Here is a 17,259-nt window from a genome sequence, read left to right as displayed (position 1 = left end):
CAGCTGCGCGTGCAGGAGGCCATCGACGGCATGGTGCAGGGCCTGGAGCGGGAGCACATCCGCAAGATGCAGGTCGGCGGGCGAGGAGGGGGTGGGGGGGCGGCTCCTCTGGGGAGAGACACGCGGCCGCCCGTCGGGCGCTGGAGCCGGGGAGGAGGCCGGGCCGGGGCCCCGCGGCGCTTCCCTCCGTCGATCTCCCGGCGCCGGGCGGGTCGGGCTCCGCCAGCGGGCTGCTCGGGCGGCAGCGAGCGCGCGCGCGCGAGGCCTGACCCGGAGCACCGCTCTCCTCCTCCTCCTCCTCCTCTTCCTCGCAGGGCCTCATGTTCCGCTGCAGCGCGACCTGCTGCGAAGACCAGCGGTCCTCCATGCAGCAGGTGCACCGGTGCATCGAGCGCTGCCACGCGCCGCTGGCCCAGGCCCAGGCGCTGGTGACCGGGGAGCTGGAGCGGTTCCAGGTGAGAGACCGTTGCGCCGCCTCAGGTGACCGGATTCTGATGCCCTTGAAAGCTGGAGGATGGACTCGCTTCTCCCGCAGAGGAGAATCGCCCCCTCCGGCCCTTCGTCTCCTCCGGCCTCCGTTTCTCCCTATTGGCCATAAGAAAGATGAAAAATAAGCCCTGCTTGGCAGGTCCACACCGTGTGGTCAGTAAATTGTGCTCCAGGTGGAGGGGTTAAAGCTCTGGTTTGTGTGTGTGTGTGTGTGTGTGTGTGTCTGTCACACATAAAAACAGGCAGAGATTTGACTGGGCTGTCACAGCTGCCCTCTTGACTTGCTTTGCCATACTGTGGGGAATAAAAATTCAACTCCAAGGGTGCCGGAAACAAAACAAGTTTTATTGAAGCATTTGCAAAGGCTCTTGGGCCCTTCTCCCTGCAAGGAAAGGGCCACACTTGAATCACTTCCGGATAAACTTTTATACCCTGTCCCAGAGAATACGCCACAGCCTTCTGTTCCAGACCCAGTTGATAGGTCCATTCTGGTCACATGCTTTCCGACCGCCTAGCAACCAGACCTCCAATTATTAGATCAACAGCCCCTTTTGTTTCTGTCTTATCTCTCCTTCCTTATCTGTGGCATGATTTGTAACATCTTGCTAACTCAGGGTGTAGCTTATCTACAAGGTGAGCCTGTCTACCTAAACTGGATAATTGCAATTACAAAGGATTTATATCTTGCCTTCTTTATCTATAAGAATGCCTGCTTTTCATCTAGAAGCTATGTATGTAACAGTTCATGCTTCCGTTAAACATGGCTACACTTTGGTTCATAGTTATACTTTAAAATGCTTAGGCAGTTTTTATAAAGAATAAACCTTATATAAATTGAATAATATGTCATTCATAAACTATATGCCATTCTACAATAATGTGCACTATTCTAAAAGTATGCTTTGAGTCAGTGTATATAGTCCTTCTCTGTTCCTCCAGCTTACTACATCTTCTTTCCTAAAAGTACCTTAGCTAAGTGCCTCTACATGTCTATTCCTTAAGCAGAAACGGAAAATTACAACATGTACATTTATTGTGTATCTCACAATATTCTTGGCATCCCTGCCTAAGAAGCGCCCCTGCTAAATCAAGGGGTGGTGGCGGAACCGTTTGCACCACTGCCCCTCTCATGATGGCCCCTGGGCTTGCAGCCCAAAGGTTCCCCAACCCTGAATTCCAAGGAAGCCCATCCTTTTACGAATCTGGGATCAGCTGATCTTCCTGTTGCTTGAGGAGACGCCCCATAACTTCTCTGCTTTGCACGGGGCCATCTGGCTGTGCTCATCTGTACCCACCTCTGCTTTTTCCCCACAGAACCGCCTCTCTCGCTGCACAATGCACTGCAATGACAAAGCAAAGGATGCCTTGGACTCTGGGAGCAAAGAATCGCAGGTGAAGCTGCAGCTGGAGAACTGCGTGATGAAGTGCGTGGATGACCATGTTCATCTCATCCCCAGCATGACAAAGAAGATGAAGGAGACCTTGACCGGCATCGCTCAGTAGCCCTGCCCTTGTGCACAAACCCAGGTCCACCTAGGAAGGGTGCGGTAAACTTGATGAAACTAGGAAACAAAAGTGGGAATAAGTTGGGTGCTTTCTTGGGGTAGGGCGGCCCAAGAAGCACCCTGTCCTGTGGAAGAAAGGCTGCCAGTTGTCAGAATGGGAAACGGGTGGTTGGGTTTTCCCTCGCTTATGGATACATTCACAGGCCCAGGGAATTTCCCTGCCTTGCTTTGGCCAGCTCTCCCTACTCCTGGGGTGATAATGGGGAGGGAGGGATGAGAGGGTGCTTCATTAGTCACTCTGAGGTTTGTTCGCCTGTTGTCTTAGCAGGGCAGATTAACTTAGGCCAGTTAAAATTAATACCTCTGGTGCTCTATAAAGACACAGAATGGCTATTTCTACAATCCTGCTTAAAGAGATGGTTTGTTCTGGGCTTTGCGATGTAACTGAGTGACAAGACACAATACTAAACCTTTTGAATTCTCCAAAGCTGCTGAGAGCTTCTATTTGTGCTTTCATCCAAATCAGGCAGGTTTTTTTTTGTTCAGACAGCAGATATGGATGTGTGTGCCTTAATCGTCCTGAGTAGGGGAAAATGCACTCGTGGGTGTATCCACATCTGGGCCAGATCTAAGCAGAAGTCTTGCCACTGGCACTGATATGACGAGGGATTCAAACAGGAAAGGAGCCATCGGAACCTGGAAAGCTGTGCTGCTTCAGTTTGCTGAGTGAGTCAGAAATGAACATTTTAAGGGGTTTTAAAAATGCAACATCAAAATGTGAACTTTCTATCAAAATATGTGAGGTCTTTATAGTCACTCCCCAAACAAATGTTTATTAAATTCTTAAAATCTTGTATATTTGCATTATTTGCATTTGGTCTGTGTTTTGAGTTCATTTCGATATGGAGAATTTCTGTATTTGGCCGAGTAACCTTGTTGGCTACTCCCAGGGCATTGTTCTGTTAGGGTTTTTTACTTGGAAAAGTGAGCTGGAAAGAATGGTTCCTCCTCTTCATTGCTGGCTTCGAGGGCAGAATAAATAGGAGCAGTGCATATCTGAGGTCTTAGAACGCTTCCGTGCGGCCCTATCCAGGCTCTGGAGGCCTTTTCCAGGCTGCTGCCACCCGGATCTGAGGCAGGGAACACTTCTGTGCATCCCGCACGGCCCGATCCGGGCTCCAGAAGCCTTTTCCAGGCTGCTGCTGCCTGGAAACTGGCCGCCAAAGGGCTACATAAGTGTCCCCCGGCCTCAGATCCAGGTAGTAGCAGCCTGGAAAAGGCCTCTGGAGCTCCCATCCAGCCGCCAGAGACACACAGAAGCTTCGGTTCCATTCTCTGTTGCAGAGAACAGAGGCCTAAAGTACCATGAGATCACGCAAGATCGGTCGCGTGAGATCTTGCCCCACTGATCTCGCGTGATCTTGTGTTACTTTAGGCCTCCATTCTCTGCGAACAAACCGAAGGCCTGGAGCAGCCAAGAAAGCAAAGGATCTCGATCTTCGCAGGGTGAGTATTGAAGGCCTAGTGCCGAGAGAGACCCGGGCGGGGGTGGGCAGGGAATAAGCAGGGTGAATGTTGCAGAGCCACTGCGGTTGCTCGGAAGGGCGAACGACTGCCGTGGTGCTGCAATTTTCGTAACTTCGGGACTTGCTCATAAGCACTAGGGGGCTCCCAAGACTGAATTTCTGGTGACTTCCAGGTCATACCCTTGCAGCTATTTCCTTGGCAATAGGACAGAAGTGGCTTGCTATGGCTACCAGGATAGTTTTCAACTAGGGATCTGTAGTAATCTCCATTCAGGTACTAGCCTGGTCTGATCTTTCTGAGGATCAGCCAGGGTTGCCTAGATGTTCCACCTATTTTAGCGGATCACAGGCTAGTGCAGAAGAAACTTTGTCAATTATTGAATAGGGCTGAGATATTTTTTTTTGTTAAAGTACTAATTGTTTACTATGGTATTGGAAGTAGCCAAGGCTAACCTAAAGAAGAGAAGAGCTGTATGCCTGTTTATATAGTTAGGCTAATTACAACAGGCTTAATACAGCAAATAATTGAATGAATATAGAATAGAATAGAGTAGAATATCTTTATTGTCATTGTGTAACTCACAACAAAATTAAATGCTGTCCACAGTGCACACTACACACCAAGTAAAAACCACAAATAAGAACATACATTATATACACACATCCTTCACATATTATTCACCATTGTGCTGCCCCTAATATTGCACTTCAGTGTTGCACTATACTGTGGTATTTAATATGGTTACAGCTCTGGGATTAAAAACTATTTTTCAGCTTGTTTGTCTTTGTTTTTATTATCCTGTACTGTCTGCCAGATTGTAATAGTTCAAAAAAAGAATGTCTGGGATGAGACGAGTCTTTAAGAATATTTTGAGCTTTTCTAAAACAATGTGAACGGTACAGTTTGTGGGGGGGGGGAGGAGAGGGCAGCTAATAATCCTCTGGGCGATGGTAATGGACCCTCTGGAGCGCTTTCCTATCTGCTACTGTGCAGTTGGCAAACCGCACACAAATGCAGTAGGTTAGAATGCTCTCTATGGAGCAATGGTAGAAGGTCACCTGCAATTTTTCATTCAGTTGCTGTTTCCTGAGAAGTCTCAAGAAATTTAATCTCTGCTGGGCCTTCTTAGCCACTGCCATAACATGAGCACTCCAGGTCAGGTCCTCCTTTATGGTAATACCCAGAAACCTAAAGCTGCCCCCCGCCCCCGCTCCACACGGTCACCGCTGACGATCAGGGGCCGAATGTCTGATCTATTCCTCCTGTAATCTACTATAAGCTCCTCGGTCTTAGTTGTGTTGAGAATCAAATTATTGTCTCTGCCCCACAAGAGCAACCGCCCCACCTCATCCCTCTAGGCAGGCTCATCTCATCCCCCTTGGAGATAAGATCTGCAAATTTAACAATAATGTTGCTGGGATGAGTGGGGGGTGCAGTCATAAGTGTATAGCATAATCTGATTGTTGAAGTCCACGAGTCATAAAAAAGCCAAGGTTGCCCACCCCTGGTTCAGGCTGAGTGAAGCCAGCCCACGTTTGTTCTTTCCTGATGGGAGAGCAGCCCTGTTGTGCTTTCCCATTCAGCGCATCCTGAATTCTGGGCTGGAGGTCACGTGACGGCATTTGTTTCTCAGGAATGAGCAGATTCTCCAGCGTGTAAGTGGTGGTGCTTTCTGGCCCTTCCAAGAGGAGGAAGAGGCTGCTTTGTGGGAGTCCCGGGTGAGCTGCCTCTGCCCGCCTTTCCCCCAAAGGGAGCCCAGCTGACTTCCGGAAGGAGCCCGGCGTGCCTCGTTCCGGGGCCTGGTGGGGATGGCGAGAGTCCAAAAGGCTCGGGCCGTTGGTTCCCGCCACGCGCGTTGCGACCGATCCCGCTCGCTGGCCCGGGAGCAGCGGCCCTTCCGCCCACGGGGAGCCCAGCGAGGCATCCGCGAAAGCTAAGCGCCCCAGACCGGCAGCCGCCTCGTGGCCGAGCGCGACTCAAAAAGAGGGCGTTCCCAGGGCGTCGGGGATTGGTCGCTAGGATTGGCCCCGCCCTCCGGGAACGCTTGGGCGCGCTCGAGGTTCGTTGGCTTGGACGTCCTTTGCGCCTGCGCCTGAGGCGCCTGGTGATTGGGCAGAGAAGTGAGCGCCGTGGGGACGTCAGACCGCAGCAGAGACGAGCGACAGACGCTTCGCGAGGCGGTCGGCTTGGAAAAGGAAGGATGAGCAAAGCGCACCCGCCGGAGCTGAAGAAGTGAGTGCGCGCCGGGGAGTAGCGTCGCGGCGCTCCGCTCGGAGGTACCGCGGGGCGGGGGCGCGGCAGCCAGAGAAGCGAGCGGGAGGCCCCAGCGGGCGGCGGGAGCCCACCCTAAGGCCCATCATGCACTGCGCGGCGTGTGGCCATAGAGCTGCTTTTCCAGAGGTGCCTTTCTCGGCCCACGTGGCCGTTCCTTCCGGGCCGCCAGCAGCCAAGCCCCCCCCCTTCAGTCCCCCGAGCGCTCTCCCCCAGAGGGAAGGGGCCGGGCAGAAAGTCTTTGCGAGGCCCTCCCTCCCGCAGCGGCCCATCTTCGGGTCTTTTGCTATTATTCTGCCTTAGTTGTGTGTCCCTCTTCGCATTCTTAATACTTGTCTTTGAGCCACCTCTCTCTCTCTCTCTCTCTCGTATGGGACCGTGGGCAGCTTGATTGATTATGTGCCACCAAGTAGTTTTTGAATCCTCGGGACCCCAGATGTTGAGAGTCTGGAAAAAATTCTTTATTATAGACTTGACTTGCATGAGGCTTATTTCCTGTTTTGAATTTTCAGGTTTATGGACAAGAAGCTATCATGTAAGTGAACTGATTGTTTTGAAGATTGTTTTGCAAGGAAAAACTATACAATTTATTTCTTGTCTGGTTACCTTGTGTAAATAACGTTCCTAAGATGTATTGACTTCCCCTTATTTTCTTCATCTGTTTCAGTACTTTTTCATTTATTGGTTTTTTATGCTCTAAATCAGGGGTAGTCAACCGGAATTCTGGGAGTTGAAGTCCACGAGTCATAAAAGAGCCAAGGTTGACTACCCCTGCTCTAAATGTTTCATTAATTTTGAACTGATTTTCATAATTCATTGTTTAGTCTCCCTATATCTATTTCCCTGTATCCGTGTCAATTCTGGTCACCACAGTACAAAAGTGCAGAGAAGAGCAACAAAGATGATAAAGGGTCTGGAAGCTAAATCATATGATGAACAGTTGAGGGATCCTATCAAAGAGGAGAACATAACTGTCTTCCAGTATTCACAGAGAAGACGGGATCGACTTCTTCTCCAAAGCCCCAGAAAGGACAAGAAGCAGTGGGTGGAAGCTTGCTAAAGAGAGATCCAATCTAGCAGGAAAGAATTTTTCTGACAGGGAGAACAATTAATCATAGCAAAATATATTGAGGACCACTTAACTTGCTATCTGTTCTTTGCAGTAAAACTAAATGGAGGTCGGCATGTTCAAGGAATATTAAGAGGTTTTGATCCATTCATGAATTTGGTGATAGATGAGTGTGTGGAAATGGCACCTGGTGGACAACAGAACAACATAGGGATGGTGGTAAGCAAAAATAAATTAAGTTAAAATTAAATTAAGTTAAATTAAGAGTTGTTGACGCCATTTTACCAGGAAAGGGAATGTTAAGCTGTTACATTCATGGTACAGCATAGTTTATCTTCCATGTTCAAGAACCATATAAATAAAGTTGCAGTATAAATCAACTTGTGTTGATTCTAGTAGTAAAGGAAGCACTTATCATTTTCATTTGTGATTTAGGTAAAAAGTTTCAAATTCTTCTTTTGATACTAAGAACCCTGTAGTACCTTTGTCAGTAGTCTTAGATTGGGGACACCAGAAGCATTCATCAAATACTATCCTAGTGAAGTAAAAATATTCCTATGAAAAACTAAGTAATCTGCCATGGATCTTTCTGGATTAGTTGTAGAACAATCCTCCATATTAGCTGTCTTTAGCCATCTTGAAACTAGTTTAATTTTTTTCCCTTCGAATTCATTCTTAGGTATGCTAGTGATATTTGTTCTGATTTCTAGGTAATACGAGGAAACAGCATCATTATGCTAGAAGCCCTGGAACGAGTATAAAAAATGAAGTACTGGCTCTTGCTACAGTGTGGGCAATTTTTATTATTGTTGGCTCTACAGGATCATTCCATGTTTACATTTTTTAAAAAATAAATTCTTAAAAGTATAAATTTTTTTTATTTTCTCCTCTCTCAAGTTATATTTTTCAATAAGTTTGGTCTAGTGGTGAAGGCACCAGGCCAGAAACCAGGGGACTGAGTTCCAGTCCTGTCTTAGGCCCGAAAGCGGCTGGGGGGACTTTGGGGCAGTCCCTCTGCCCACAGCAAGGGGCTCAGGCAACAAGCCAGTCGATTCCCATCACAACCAAATGGCTCAACACTTGGTGAATCTACTACTTATCTCTGGAGTTTGTCAAAAGCAATCCTGTCCAATTTCCTTCTCCTTAAAAAAAGAGAAGGGGCTTATTCGGAACGGATGCCTCAGTTTCAATGTGCTGTAAATGCAGCCAGATCAGCTGAATTCTCCTCTTGCAAGTCCTCATTTGCATAACTATACTACTAAAAGCTTATAAAATACGGATTTTATAACTTCAGTTATTTGAACAGCCCAATTCAGAGATTCAAATTGGGCACATCCATTCTCTCTCATTCCCCAAACTAATGGCTTCCAGAATGGTAAAAATGTCTTCTAATCAAAACTAATGAGCTGTTGGAGTCGCTGTCTGCCAGGCTAAGTACATGAAGTCTCTTGGCAACTTTATCCAGTGGCTTTAGGAAACTGCTACGTAAAATACCTGAGTTGTCAGCCAACAACTTATAGCAAGTAATGTGATTTGCAAAAGAAATCCAGAAGATACAGTAGTTTTTAAAAGGCTATTGCCAAGAATTCCCTTTAAGCCTGTTTTCTTGGAGTAGCAAAGTAGGTTCAACAGTGATGGTTGCAAACTGTTTCAAGCTTGAAACATATTTTCAAAAGCTTTCTTATCTCACTAAAAATATTTTGGCCCTTGTAGGAATGTTCTGAGCTTAAAATGGCTCTAGTTACTGCCAAGGGAAGACATCTGAAGCATAACATTTTGGGCTTCAAATGGAGCATTTCAAAGTCCAGACATTTTGCGCACTCATACCCAACACCCAAGATACGTTGCAAGTTTCCCACACCCTTTGAGGCCTCCCCCCAATCCTTGGGATGCCAAATCAAAGCTCTGTCTTGAGTCTCTCGTGCAAGTCCTCTTGATCAATCATATTCATCTTATTGTACCAGTGATGGTGAGCCAAGAGGGCCGCATTTTTGGCAGAGATGGCGCTCATCTCCATGGCGCTGGCTGCCCATTCTATGGCGTTGACGTAATACATGTGGTCGTGGAGAATGAAAGGTGGGCACTTCTCGGGGGGGCTGTAGTGTGGGTAGGCCAGCCATTTCCGTACTTCCACCAAATCATAGGATGAGAAAAGCAGCTTCAGTTGCTCGTTGGTCAGCAGCTGACGGGAGAACACTTTCCAGACAGGAGGGCTCAGGTTGCCTTGACCTGGAGAAACCACACCAAGGCTGTTGATGAACAGATGAGGGTCTTCCATCGTGAAAATGGTCTTCAGGTGGAACGGAGAAGGATCCTGGTAGCCAAAAAAAGAAGCATTGATGTGCCCACGGACAAATGTTGCCACCGTCTGGTGGTAGGGAGCAGAGAACTCGGGGATCTGTGGGTTGAAGTTGCGGAAAGTTATGTTGGCGATTTTGCGTTGCAAGGGAGTAGCGATGAGTAGGATGTCGTAGGCATCTGATGTTACTCCAGATGTAGAGTTGTAGGTAACCTCATACTGCTTTGTCAGACCACCTTTGAAACAACCAAGAGAAATTAATGCAGCAGTTTTGACGTTACTATAATTTTTACTGCCTGAGATAGAGATGTTTGGGGTATTTTCCAAATGTGAAAGAGAGTGCTGGCAAGTTAACTTTTTTCAGAGAACAGCAGAATGCCAGGGCTGCACAATTCCCAAGCTACTCTTTTTCCCTTTCCTGCCATATTCAGGCATACCTTGTGATAACTTTCTCCATGTTGTGACCACCATCAGTATAATTGGTCCCAGGGCTCAATTCACTCTGAAGCAGTGACCTAATCCGCAACCCGCCCGTCAAGTTTCATCATCTCCAAAATGGCAGATGTGGACACCAAAGGGGGGGTTTGCTGTTCAGCTACCTGGTCTCTGATGAAAATCCTTCCCAACAATCCAGGGTAGTTTGAAAGGAAGGAGTGGAATTCCCATGTTGTGTTTGGGGGACGGCAACACACACCCCAGGCTGCTCTGTCTCAATCATCACAGAGCTTCTTCTTCAACACCTCTCTTCTGATCTGGAGCTGCTGCTTCTCAATTTTGGTTCTAGGAAGCTTTCCACAACCACCCTGCTCGTGGGGTCTCTGCTGAGGTCCCACCCAACTTAGCTAGATTTAAAATGCCCTAATTTAAAAAAATGGGGGGCTTGCCTGCAGCAAAGCCCCAACTTCCAGTACCATCTCTTTTCCCAATAATGACACTGGACTCCCAATAGCCATGGGGGAATTGTACCTTGATGCCTACCTACAAAGCAGAAAGGTATGTAAGGCTATTTGAGAACATGGAAGGGAACAGATCGGCAGCTACAAGGAATTGGGGAAGTGGCGGACCCAAACCTCTGGAGGGCGACAGATTGCCCACTTCTTTTTCAATCTTACACAGCTTTCATGCTTGATAAACTTATCTCATATTTTGCAAATGTGAAATAAATAAATATTAGGCAACCACACCTGAACGACCCTTCAGCCTTGTTTTTTCTTCTATGGAAATAACAGGACCAGAAATCAGCTGGGCTTTGGAAGCATACAGAAGGCCTGTACACACCAATTTATTACCACCCTCTACCGACCAAAGTCCTCCACTTGCTCCAGCCAAAGATACAGCTCCTGCAAAGAAACAACGTCCAAGAAAAAATGGTCAGACACACCTAAACAAGACAGTAGCTGAGGCTAAAGTGATTCAGTGACAGAGTCAGAAATAAAACTAAGCCAAAACTTTAAAAACTGCTTTACAAAATATGTGAACCCAGCCACTGGACACTTGTGTTTATGACTTACTCTTATGAACAAATCAAACAGCTATGGCTTACTGAGTAATGTGCAAAACCAACTATCCTATAATGTAACAAGGGAAGTAACTGTTATGCTCCATTTTCAACTGGCTGTCATTTGCTACCTTTCAAAGAAGTATGCAAAGTCCTGTCTGTTTGGGGGAGAATTTGCTTCCACCATTCATTTTTTGACACAGGGACTTCCAGAAATGAAAGTTCCCCAAATGTATGCCTGAAGGTCTTGGTACATTTTTCTTCCTTCTGTTCAATCGTGCCTGATTCTCAGAGAGTGTCTGGACAGGTCTTGCCGGTTTTCTTGGCCAGGTTTTTCAGAAGTGGTTTGCCACTGCCTCCTGCCCAGGGCTGAGAGAGAGTGTGACTTCAACAACAAAGGAACTGTTGGCTGGGATATTTGAGGTGTTGTAGTCTCAATCCTATTAGCAAAAATGGACCAATAACAACACAAATGTCACCCCAGAGATGACACAAATTACAAAATCTATGTAATTTACAAGATGCCCCGGGTCATGTTACAGTGGTAAAAATCTCCAGCCCAAAATATTCCAGAAAACCTAGCTTCTGGGTGGCTAGTGCACTTTGTGTTAGCAAGAAAAGAAAAAGACAATACATTCAGTGCTGGCAAAATATAACAGAGCTTGCAGAGTTTCAAGACTAAAATGGAAGGCTGAGTCCACCTTGAGCTAAACCAAGTTAAATCTGTATATCCAAGTCCTCAAGATAGAACAAAACTAAAAAATACCCTCTCTTCTTTGCAGCTTTCTCTATCCTCAAGTCATTTATAGGTGGATTCCTTGAAGCAAGTTGTGCAAGAAGCACAAGTGGCTGTCCAGGGTTGCAACACTAAATTTGCCACTTCGGAATAAACAAGCACCACTTACCTACGAAGCCGTTAATGCTGGCACTTTGCCCATAGTTGACTCGCATGATAGGAGTTACCATCTCGTTGATGAATGCCTGAGAAAATCTGGCCTTTTGTAGGGACTCATCGATGGTCTGGTTCAGCATGCGAAGAAAACTGGCCCCTCCGAGGGCCTGGAGCAAGTGCTCAGGGCTGCTGAAGGCATAGTCGCGGGACTGGTACCGATAGACCCTGGACCGAAAAAGGAAGGGGGGAAGCAAACAGGCTAAAGATCTTACATCGGTGCAAAATAGATCAAGCAGTGGGGCAACATAAGCTTTTAATAATATCTGAACTATTTTGAGTTGATCACCTCTCTTATTAAGGCCCTTCTCCCCGATTGCTGTTTGACCGGGTGACCAGCTCTTAAAAGAGTCCTGGTTGTGCCAAATGTCTTTCATTTGAGAATTATGGAGGCCACTGTGCTCTTAGGAACCTTCAGAGCAGCAGAAATTTTATTGTAGCCTTCCCCAGATCTGTGCCTTGTAATAATCCTGTCTCTGAGCTCTGCAGGCGAAGTGCCTGCAGAGCTCAGAGACAGAATTTGACCTCATGGCTTTTTCTCTGCTACAGTATGCATTGTCAGCTATGAGGCCTTCTATAGGTGTGTGCTTTTCCGAATCATGTCCAATCAATTTAATTTACTACAAGTGGACTCCAAGGTGTAGGAACGTGTCAGCAATGATCAAGAGAAATGGGATGCCCCACAGCTAAATTTCACATGTAGTTGCAAAGGGTCTGAATACTTATGCCAATTTCAGTTTTTTCTTTTTAATTTATAGACATTTCTAAAATTCTGTTTTCACTTTGTCATTATGGGGTACTGAGTGTAGATTGAGGAAAAAGTGAATTTCAACAACTGTAGAATCAGGTTGCAGCAAAACGAAATTGTCAAAAGGGGGCCTGAATACTTTCTGAGTGCACTATAGCTTGTTAACCCTGCCGAGTGAGCATAATAGTTTTCTCTCCCTCACTTCTGAAGGTGAAAAAATCCCTAGATGGAATCTCTTCTTATTACATGTTTTAATGCAGTATTTTTCAACCACAGCAATTTTTAAGATGCCTAGGTTTCAACTCTCAACATGCTGGATGGGGAATTCTGGATGTCGAAATCTTAAAGTTGCTGGAGTTGAGAAATACTGTTTCAGGAAGTGGTAACTGGCATTTATCTAATTGCTGGGTGCCATCCAAACTGGTTTTCTTTGTAGGTCATCTCCTGTTTCATCTGCTGTTGGTCTTTCACTTAACTGCAGAGCTGATTTTGTATCTACCTCTTTTACTGAACATTCAGGGTGTTACTCTGTGCTCATGTGTTTGCTACTAGAATCTGCTACGAGCAACGACAGGCTGTGTTTGAGATTTCAAAAGGTAAAGAAGCCCCTGAGTTGAGTTCAGCTCTTGGGGGATTCATGGCCCCAAAACTAGGAAGGGGGTGGCCAACTTCCTCTTTGGGATATTCTTTGACTCTCCACTCTAGCCTGTAGTCCAAGTACGAACCAGCTTTGACTGTACTTACTCTTCAGATCTAGATAAATTCATGAAGCTTTGACTGATTGATTTAAACCAAGCCATCCAGTGGTCCTCTTCACAATTATAATATGATAAAGCAACACAGCGACTTTGGAGCCAAGCAATTTCCTGATTTTTTTTCTTTCCCTGGCAGACTGAGGCCTTGCTTCCCAAAAATAAAAGGGCCCAGGGGAAAAGCAAAATGCATTTCTTTTGAACACAATGAGCATTAAATCAATTAAACCTGGTAATATGATCACCCTCACCCATCATGCCCACTGAGAAGAAAAACCTTTGGTGCAGAGGCTGTGCCAGAGCGGCCAGGACGCCCCTGTCACCCTGCAGTCGTCTGCTTTGTGCCGCTCCTTACCTCATAAACTTTTCCAGGACTTCCTCCACCCACATGTAGCTTCGCAGGGGGTTCAGTCCATAACGCCAGAAGAGCTTCAGAAGAGTCCAGACATACCAGCTGCTCTCCTCAAAGACAAATTCCTCCCCATTGTAAATGCCCAGGAGTCCATCTTGACTCTGAGGAACAGAAAGCCCTGCGGATTTAAAGACAGAGCCGGCAACTTGAGTACAATGTACAATTTATTTATTTATTTATTTATATTTGGATTTATATCCCGCCCTTCTCCTCGCGGACTCAGGGCGGCTGACAATCAGTTAAAATACATAAATAACAATACAAATTTAAAATTAATTAAAAGAAATATTTAAACATTTGTCCAATTAAAATGTAATTAAAACCCCTCTAAAAATTACCCTAGGCCAGTCCTGCAAGCTGGAATAACCAAGTCTTAAGGGCGCGGCGGAAGGAAGGGAGATCAGGGATGACCCTGATCTCTGGGGGCAGTTCATTCCAGAGGGTGGGAGCTCCTACAGAGAAGGCCCTCCCCCTTGGGGTCGCCAGCCGGCACTGTCTGGCCGACAGCACCGAGGAGACCCACTCTGTGGGAGCGTACAGGTCGATGGGAGGTAGTCTGCGGCAGGAGGCGGTCTCGAAGGTATCCGGGTCCGATGCCATGGAGCGCTTTAAAGATGATAGTCAACACCTTGAAGCGCACCCGGAAGGCCACAGGCAGCCAATGCAGCTCGCGCAGCAGCGGTGTCACGTGGGAACGTCGAGTCCCGCCCAACACCGCCCACGCGGCCGCATTTTGGACCAGCTGGAGCCTCCGGGTGCTCCTCAAGGGGAGCCCCATGTAGAGAGCATTACAGTAGTCCAGGCGGGAGGTGACAAGGGCATGAGTGACCGTGTGTAGGGCGTCCCGGTCCAGAAAAGGCCGCAACTGGTGAATCAGGCGAACCTGATAAAACGCCCCCCTGGTCACGGCCGACAACTGGTCTTCCAGCGTCAGCCGCGAATCCAGGAGGACACCCAAGTTGCGCACCCTCTCCGAGGGGGCCAGAGTTTCGCCCCCTATAGTCAGCGATGGAATCAGCTGACTATGCCGAGGCGCCGGTAACCACAGCCACTCGGTCTTGGAAGGGTTGAGCCTGAGTCTGTTCCTCCCCATCCAGACCCTCACGGCCTCCAGACACCGGGTCATCACGTCAAGGGCATCGTTGGGGTGGCCCGGAGTGGATATGTACAATGTAAGCAATGGGAAAAAGATCTATCTAAATTTGCATGGAAAAGAAAAAACATGTTAACTGCAAAATGTTACAAGATGCAAAGGGGAGGGGAGGACTGGATTTACTGAATTTGAAGTGTATTTTGCATCTTGTTTGGTATGGATGAAAGAATGCAAGTTGCTGAGAAATCAAAGAGTTTTAGAAGTGCATCATTCCAGTTTGAGTGTCATGGATATTTCGGGTATGATAATTGAAGTTAATATGGATTTTAAAAATCACTTTATTAGTTGTTCCATATTAGGAATATGGAATCGGTGTAAATCCAGGCTTTATGGATCTCAGCACAAAAACACCTTTATGGATCTCAGCACAAGCACTTTACAGAAAAGAAACAGGCAAAGACAAATGATAAACATGCCTGGAATTATTAGAGAATCACCAGAGGGGATATAAAATTAAATCAAGAGACCAATTAAGGGCAGAAAATACGGCTGTCAAAAAGAGCCTGTTCTGAGCCTGCATCACCCCACACAGCCCCCTTCCAAGCCCCAGTCCGAAGGGCGGAGAAAGAGCCCCCCACGGGCACCCCAAATGCACCCGTTCTTCCCACAAGAGGAATTCCTTCTCGGGCCCGGAGGAAAGAGAAAAGCGGGGGGGGGGAGGCCTCACCCAGTTCTTTGACGAACTGCTTCATGTGCAGGTTGAGCGGGTGCAGGACGGCGCCGCCCGCCTCGTAGTCCCGGCCTTCCAGCCGGACGGTGGCCAGGCGGCCCCCCACCTCTCCCCTCTCGAAGACGTCGATCCGCACCTCGGGGCCGAACTTCTGGCGCAGGAAATACGCCGCCGAGGTGCCCCCGATGCCGGCCCCGATCACCCCTGCAAGAGGCAGCCGCGTGGCTTCTTCTGCCAAAGGGGAGCCGGAGCCCTGCCCGCCCCCGCGGACCCCCACCCACCGCCTGCCGGACGCCTCGTGCCCCCCGCCCGTCCCGCCGCCCCCGGCTCAGCAGCAGCACGAGCGCCCCCCGCCCNCCCCCCCCCCCACGCCAGGTAGGGCGGGCCGAGGGAGGCGGGCTACCCGAGTCCCAGAGCCGCTCGGCCCGGCCCGTCAGGCGGCGCCCGGCAGCCCTCCTCCCGGCGCCAGGTCGCGGGGAAAGCGAGGCCGCCCCCCGAGCGAGGCCTTCGAGATCCGCCCCTGCGGGCCCGGCTACCGATGCGGGCGGGCGGGCGGCGCAGCTCCGGCGTCCCCGAAGCGTCCCCGCAGCAGAAGAGCAGCAGCGGCGGCAGCAGCAGCAACGGCGGCGACACGCGCGGAGCCATGGCCGAACGAAGGAGGGAGGGCCCCGGGCCCGTCTCTCTGGAACGGCAGAGGCCCCGCCCCAAATGGGCGCCCTCGGTCCGATGTCCACGGCGTTGCCATGGTGATGGATGCTTCTTCCCATCCTCGTGGAATGTCTTTTAAACATTTCCTTGGGTTGGAAAGAATACCGTGAAACTGATTAGCCAAACACTTTGTTATTTAGAATATTCACTGTACAACCAAAGGCTGAATTTGTTCAGAACGTTATTTTATTTACAATTTTTTGTATGCTAGCTACTCAAGTGACTCTATAAGGTCTCCTGCTTGAGAGGGGGTTGGACTAGAAGACCTCCAGGGTCCTTTCCAACTTTTGTCAGTCTGTTATTTTGGCATTCATTCCAAGACTCTGTTGAAGGAAAAGTCTTCATCAGGGTTCAATCCAAGCCGGGAATAAACAACATGGCGACTGCTTTAGAAAGAAGGTTGCAGTTTATTGAAGAGGAGAACCAGACAGAAAGATGACTCTGGAAGAAAAGAGAGAGAGCACATGTAGGGAGTGGGTTTTTATACCCTCTGGGGCTCTTGAGGTTGTTTCCTGTTCCTATTTGAGGCTTTGTATTTCCTGTGTCATGTACTTTGACCTGAGTCTGAGTGTGCCCCTTTGGCATCTGTGGGCTAATCCTATTATGTCCTGTCTTAGAGTTTGGGTGGGGTGTGTAGATTTTAGGAGTCTTTGTCTTCCTAAGCTTCTAGCTGGAGGGCTCCAACCTTCCTGAATGGATTATTTACATCTGCATTTCTACAGAGCTGATTTCTGCTTGGGAAAGGGAGACTTGGGGCTATTAAGAAAAACTGAGCATGCTTTTCTGCCTCTTTTAAGTTTCTTTGAGGAAATATAATATTCTGCCTTTAATATTTCCTTCTCTGGGGCGGGGGGGGGGGCTGACTTCCCACAACTCTGAACCAAAATCTGCTCTGTGCAATATACCTCAGAAGGGTTTTAAATATGAGTCTACCTTGCAAAGTTGTTGCAAGATTAAAATAGATTTGGGGGGTTGAAGGTCACTAAAGCATTATGAGTAAGTGTAAGCCATGTTAAAGAGGCCTGTGTAGAAAAAAAGGCTGAGGAAGATAGTCTGATTAAAATTAATAGGTACTCCAAATTACACATTCCTAAAAGGGCTTGCAATTTTATAGGTCAATTTGGTGCATGTATTTTTGAAAGTATTTTCTGTTCAATTTAACACATTCAGTTCACATTTTTTCCATCTTTCGATTATTGCTTTCATTTT

At 47.8% G+C, this 17,259-nt stretch overlaps 3 protein-coding genes across 3 annotated transcripts; 2 read left to right on the top strand and 1 right to left on the bottom strand.

Annotated features, from left to right (window-relative positions):
• The first annotated feature begins 19 nt into the window (after positions 1-19).
• On the top strand, positions 20-2,829 carry FAM136A (family with sequence similarity 136 member A). Its single transcript, XM_015811162.2, has 4 exons — positions 20-72; positions 315-455; positions 1,804-2,031; positions 2,541-2,829. Exons 1-3 carry the CDS (start codon positions 31-33, stop codon positions 1,990-1,992), a joined length of 372 nt encoding a protein of 123 aa, XP_015666648.1. The 5' UTR covers positions 20-30; the 3' UTR covers positions 1,993-2,031; positions 2,541-2,829.
• A 2,794-nt stretch (positions 2,830-5,623) lies between these two features.
• Positions 5,624-7,720, top strand: SNRPG (small nuclear ribonucleoprotein polypeptide G). The gene is made up of 4 exons (XM_015811133.1): positions 5,624-5,753; positions 6,305-6,327; positions 6,956-7,080; positions 7,572-7,720. The coding sequence occupies exons 1-4, from the start codon at positions 5,722-5,724 to the stop codon at positions 7,620-7,622; spliced, it is 231 nt and encodes a 76-aa protein (XP_015666619.1). The 5' UTR covers positions 5,624-5,721; the 3' UTR covers positions 7,623-7,720.
• A 56-nt stretch (positions 7,721-7,776) lies between these two features.
• Positions 7,777-15,987, bottom strand: PCYOX1 (prenylcysteine oxidase 1). Its single transcript, XM_015811108.1, has 6 exons — positions 15,879-15,987; positions 15,340-15,573; positions 13,463-13,637; positions 11,564-11,775; positions 10,345-10,500; positions 7,777-9,396 (listed from the first exon to the last, which is right to left on the bottom strand). The coding sequence occupies exons 1-6, from the start codon at positions 15,985-15,987 to the stop codon at positions 8,759-8,761; spliced, it is 1,524 nt and encodes a 507-aa protein (XP_015666594.1). The 3' UTR covers positions 7,777-8,758.
• Positions 15,988-17,259: the final 1,272 nt, after the last annotated feature.

The sequence above is a fragment of the Protobothrops mucrosquamatus genome, unplaced genomic scaffold (genome assembly GCF_001527695.2).
Source record: "Protobothrops mucrosquamatus isolate PMUCROS unplaced genomic scaffold, P.Mucros_1.0 scaffold31, whole genome shotgun sequence".
In the NCBI taxonomy this organism is placed as follows: Eukaryota; Metazoa; Chordata; class Lepidosauria; order Squamata; family Viperidae; genus Protobothrops; species Protobothrops mucrosquamatus.
Note: the sequence above shows the minus strand (reverse complement) of the source record. Positions and strands in the feature narration are given on the sequence as shown.

Bases quoted from the DNA above. Each gene is read 5' to 3' on its own strand.
- FAM136A (XM_015811162.2), top strand. From the start codon at position 31: ATGGTGCAGGGCCTGGAGCGGGAGCACATCCGCAAGATGCAG. The intron at 73-314 runs GTCGGCGGGCGA...TCTTCCTCGCAG, and splicing joins AGCACATCCGCAAGATGCAG to GGCCTCATGTTCCGCTGCAG. The intron at 456-1,803 runs GTGAGAGACCGT...TTTTCCCCACAG, and splicing joins GGGAGCTGGAGCGGTTCCAG to AACCGCCTCTCTCGCTGCAC.
- SNRPG (XM_015811133.1), top strand. From the start codon at position 5,722: ATGAGCAAAGCGCACCCGCCGGAGCTGAAGAA. The intron at 5,754-6,304 runs GTGAGTGCGCGC...TTGAATTTTCAG, and splicing joins CACCCGCCGGAGCTGAAGAA to GTTTATGGACAAGAAGCTAT. The intron at 6,328-6,955 runs GTAAGTGAACTG...TGTTCTTTGCAG, and splicing joins TATGGACAAGAAGCTATCAT to TAAAACTAAATGGAGGTCGG.
- PCYOX1 (XM_015811108.1), bottom strand. From the start codon at position 15,987: ATGGCTCCGCGCGTGTCGCCGCCGTTGCTGCTGCTGCCGCCGCTGCTG. The intron at 15,574-15,878 runs GTAGCCGGGCCC...CCCCTTTGGCAG, and splicing joins CCGCCCGCCCGCCCGCATCG to AAGAAGCCACGCGGCTGCCT. The intron at 10,501-11,563 runs GTAAGTGGTGCT...GTTTCTTTGCAG, and splicing joins CAGCATTAACGGCTTCGTAG to GAGCTGTATCTTTGGCTGGA.